This window comes from Metopolophium dirhodum, chromosome 6 (genome assembly GCF_019925205.1).
Source record: "Metopolophium dirhodum isolate CAU chromosome 6, ASM1992520v1, whole genome shotgun sequence".
Classification (NCBI taxonomy): Eukaryota; Metazoa; Arthropoda; class Insecta; order Hemiptera; family Aphididae; genus Metopolophium; species Metopolophium dirhodum.
In genome coordinates this window covers 31,967,617-31,972,129 of record NC_083565.1, presented here as the reverse complement: position 1 = coordinate 31,972,129, position 4,513 = coordinate 31,967,617, and the positions used below count along the sequence as shown (strand labels likewise).

The following is a 4,513-nucleotide window of genomic DNA, read 5'->3' as shown; positions in this document are numbered from 1 at the left end:
GTATTTTTTTTTTTTAATTTTTCACTACCAGATAAATATTTTCGGAACTTGTCTCGTGGCCTTGACATTTTTGATTTTATATTTAATATTATTATATTATTTACCAGTTCAAAAGTTCAATAGAATATAATGATGGCTTATTAGTTAATATTACTTATTATTAACGTCGTACGTGGTATGCAGTAGCCAGTAATCAGTAGATTACCTATTGCTATTATTACTATTACTAGGGCTGTGAATTTAATGCACTAAAAAACCTTAAAAATGCATTAAAAATGTCAAAAATATGCACTTAAAATGCAAAATATGCACTTAAAATGCAAAAAAAAAGGAATATAAAATGCCAAAAATTATAGTATAAAATTTACTAAAAATGGTTTTTAATTTAATTTTTATATTTATATTAATATTTATATTAATATTGGGTACAGGATATTAAACATTAGTACAAAAAAGTGTTTATTTAAAAAAAAAAAAAAATAATAAAAATGTTGATTGAATTTGAATTTACATTTGCATTAAGTTAATGCTATTAATAATGTTAATGCTATTCATCTGAAACATATTTAAAAAAAATCGAATTTAACACCATCCATTACAGTGACCCACTTGTAACCTACTGTACAGCAGAGCGACATCCACTTATCCACCTTTTTTAAAATTATTTTGTATTAACTATATACTATTAAATACATATTGTTATTTAGAACCCTCGTATAGTATAGTTTATACAACTGTCCATGTCGTTCCCGCCAAGGTGTAATGCGTTATTTTATGATTTATTCTACAGTTTCCGTCGCCTTTAGTGTTTGATGGCTTAAATATTTCTTGGTACATATTATAATATCCGTGTAGCGTTTATACTACGTCTATACTCTGTATAATTAACTAACGAATTTTTTTATTTAAGTTATATATTCTAACGATTTTTTAGTCGTTAAATCTGTAACAAATGATTAGATAATATACACCCGACAAAACGAAAAAAAAAGAAACAATATTTTTTTTGTTTTCACAAAATGTATTTATTAATAACAAAAACAAAAAATAATACAAAAATGTAGAAACAATATTTTTCAAAACAGAAACAGTATTTTGGTTGAAAAAAATTAGCACATTGGCTATCAATAATATATTAAAAAAGGGCCGAGAATAAGAAAAAAAAAATCGAAATTTACAATATATGAACAATTAGACAATTTGAAATAATTTAAAGAAATAAAATAAAAAAAAAATACGTCGGGCAGGAGGTCAGGCTCAGGACACAATCAACAAGGGGGAGAGGATGCAAGATGGCGAATTTTGGTGCGGATATTATATGCAATGTTATTGGCCACTGGTCACCTCTGCACGTTCTCACGACCTGTCCCGCGGGTTGCCGAGTATGTCGCGGGCGCGTTTGCTCGGACGCTTGACGACCTTGCCCAGCCGGCGAGGCCAAACCGATACGGCCGCGGAGCGACCACGGGTGTCGGCGACGAACGGCGGCTATAGTGCGCGATGTTGTGCGCGTTGACGGTCGACGGCGCGACGACTCTGCCGACGGACGGCGAAGACCAAGACACGGAGCGAGCGGAATCGAGATTTTGTGCTGCGGAACCGGCGGGGACGAGCGAAGCGGCCAATGTGAGATTACCGCGGGGCGAAAAGGCGGGAGTCAGCGGACCGCAGCGCGATCCTCAACTCTCGGTAATTTTCGCCCTGGCGTTGTCCCTTCGGCCGCTTCCGTTTCCGCCGTGGTGGTGAAGTCCCGCGCCGCCAGACCCTGAAACCGTTAAGTTTCCTTGGATCCGGCGACGCTGACGTCCCCGTGTTCCTAGCACGCGAATCTCCATACCACTCACCCCGTGTCAAGGTCTCCGCCGCTGCCGTCGTACCGAGTCGCCACCGTCGGTGTACCGTTGCCCGCGCCGGTACCTCTACTACTAGCCGCGTTTCGTCGCCGCCGCCGCTCCACGTGACCGTAACTGCAGCCGGGCGCTCGCCGAGCCGCCAGAGGGTCTCGCGCGTCAAAGACGACAGAGCGCGCTACGCCCGCGAACAACCCGTCGCGCCGCGGGTGACCGGAGAACGTGCGTGGGTGACTTACCGCCGCGCACCGTCCGTGCTCTTTCTCACATCCTCCCCTCCTCTGTGTCGCCGTCATCCTGCCCGTCGTCTACGGCCAACGGGTGAGCTGCGGACGGGTTCTCATCGGCAGCAGCACAGAGCCCGGAAAAAGCGTCTCACGCTTTTCCACCTCGTACGAGGTGGATCGATTTTTCCGGGTGCTGCCGCCGGGTCCAACCAACCGACCAGCTCACCAAGACTATTTTTTACAACTATACCCCTAGCCGGCTCAATTTTCTCATCCAACACGTCTTCTGTACGCAAAACGCCGTCGAGTGGTCCGCCCTCGGGAGTCGGAGTGGGATCGACAGAGGACGGCGCGTCCCCACACGACGACGTACAGCTGCTCGCCAACAAAACGGAATGGTCCTCTTCTGCTTCCGAAATTTTCGAATTGTCGTCTTCCTGGACAGTGTTGTTGTTGCTGAGCGGTGCTGCCTCTGGGATCGGAGCAAGCTCCGACTCTGCTGCAGATGACAGCGCATCGCCGCTCGGCAATCCATCACTGTGCAAGGAGACGGACTCCTCGGCGTCTTCGTCGAACTCCTGTCCATCTGCGCCTCCAAGAATCGGATTTTGTCCTTCAGGCTCCGACTCCGGGGTCTGATCGTCGCCACTCGCAGTAGTAGCGCCCGAATCAATGGCAGACAGAAGAAGGGTAACTAAACCCACGAGATATTCGTCTGTTTCATCAGCGTAAGTGCCATCCATAATGTTGACAACAATGTCTTCTAAGATTTCAAGCAATATGACGTTTACAGCGTCGATGTTATAATAGTTAGTTGCCATCTTTTGTTTGAGCGAAGATAATAGGTATACGTGTACGTTGGGATTTAATCGAGAATTGCTAATGAGCTAAATACAAATCGTCCAACACAGAGACCGATGTCCGAGAAAATCTCCCAGACGACGACGACGTGTATTACTACTAGCCGGCCAGTAATATGTTTATCGTTCTCGTCGGCCCGCAGCATTAGAATTTCGAGCGCGTTAATTTTTTTAAAGACCATTATTGATATAATAATATTATACCTCAAGTTGGGGCAAAAAAATGTAGAATATTTGTATAATTTATTTAATATGTCACTTGTATGAAAATATCACAATATTGTTACTATTTTTGACGAACTATGTGTAGGTACTTTTAATGTATTTATTTTATATTGTGGGTACCAGTGTGCAGTGGAATTTACACTTGGTAAATAAATGTATGGGTATGGGCACAAAACACCTTTGTAATAAAATACCCAACCGAACATAACTTAGTCTATTACCAACTACGGCATCGAGTATCGACTGAAAATGGTAATTATCGGTAATTGTCGATAGTTAGCGACTGTGTAGAGGGGATTTCACAGGCTGGCGGCTCCGGCCGGAGCGACGAGGCGACGTCGTTAATTTTTCAGGGAACTACACCACCGCCAAAAATAGAATGCAAGTGAATAACATATTAATATTGTATACAAATACCATACCAGCGTATAAATAACATTTTATTGTTCCATTCAACAATTGTACATGAAAAAAAAATATGATATGCACTTTTTTTTTTGCTCATCAACTTGACCTTTTATTGTATCTATGAGCGCGGGGCCTGTCCAATTGTGGTAAGAGGGAGGGGCCCGGGGCGTGGGCCCCGCTCGCCCTGCCCTAAAGACGGCCCTGTATGCTAGTCTAGTTATCAGATTATCTAGGTATCATCTGTTGCACTGAAAAAACAGAAACTCTTTCGATTAGATATAAATATATTTTAAAATTTAATATTTGTTTCGTCGCGTGCTAAAATGTTGTGTGCGCTAATTTGACGTGTGCCATACTTACTACCGTCACTTAACGTGCGCTGGAATAACCGTGCGTAATTGACGGTACACCGTATAACATAATATATAATGTATTGTCCCTTTAAAAATATATGATAATTTTTAAGTACCTATAAAATTATTAACCATTACAAATTATTGAACCTATATTATTATAATAGTATACCTATGCGTGTTTACATTATTGAGATTAATCAGGCCCGGCTCAAGAGGAAGGCGACATAGGCCCACGTCTAGGGCGATACTTGCAGAGCAGCACTTTAGTAAGGTTTTCAAAATACTGATAATATTATTTTGTTTAGGACAGCAATATTTGATTTTGCCTAGTTCAAATAGTTCAATATTTTCGCTCGAGCCGGCCCTGAGATTAATCGATCATAATTATATTAATAATTGTACTAAGTAGGTAATTAATTGTATTATTATTTATTATGAATAGGATAATATTATGTTATAATGCCTATCTGATTGTCGCCGCCGCGACAATATGACTAGGCTCCGCCACCGACCGGCGGCACACAGTCTTTATTATTATAATTTGTATTAAATGTTTGTTGTGAATTTATTATTGTTATGTAATATGC

At 41.4% G+C, this 4,513-nt stretch overlaps 1 protein-coding gene across 1 annotated transcript; it reads right to left on the bottom strand.

The window, feature by feature from the left end:
• Positions 1–1,950: 1,950 nt before the first annotated feature.
• On the bottom strand, positions 1,951–3,207 carry LOC132947859 (uncharacterized). Its single transcript, XM_061018092.1, has one exon. It carries the CDS (start codon positions 2,896–2,898, stop codon positions 2,191–2,193), a length of 708 nt encoding a protein of 235 aa, XP_060874075.1. The 5' UTR covers positions 2,899–3,207; the 3' UTR covers positions 1,951–2,190.
• Between the last annotated feature and the right edge of the window lie 1,306 nt (positions 3,208–4,513).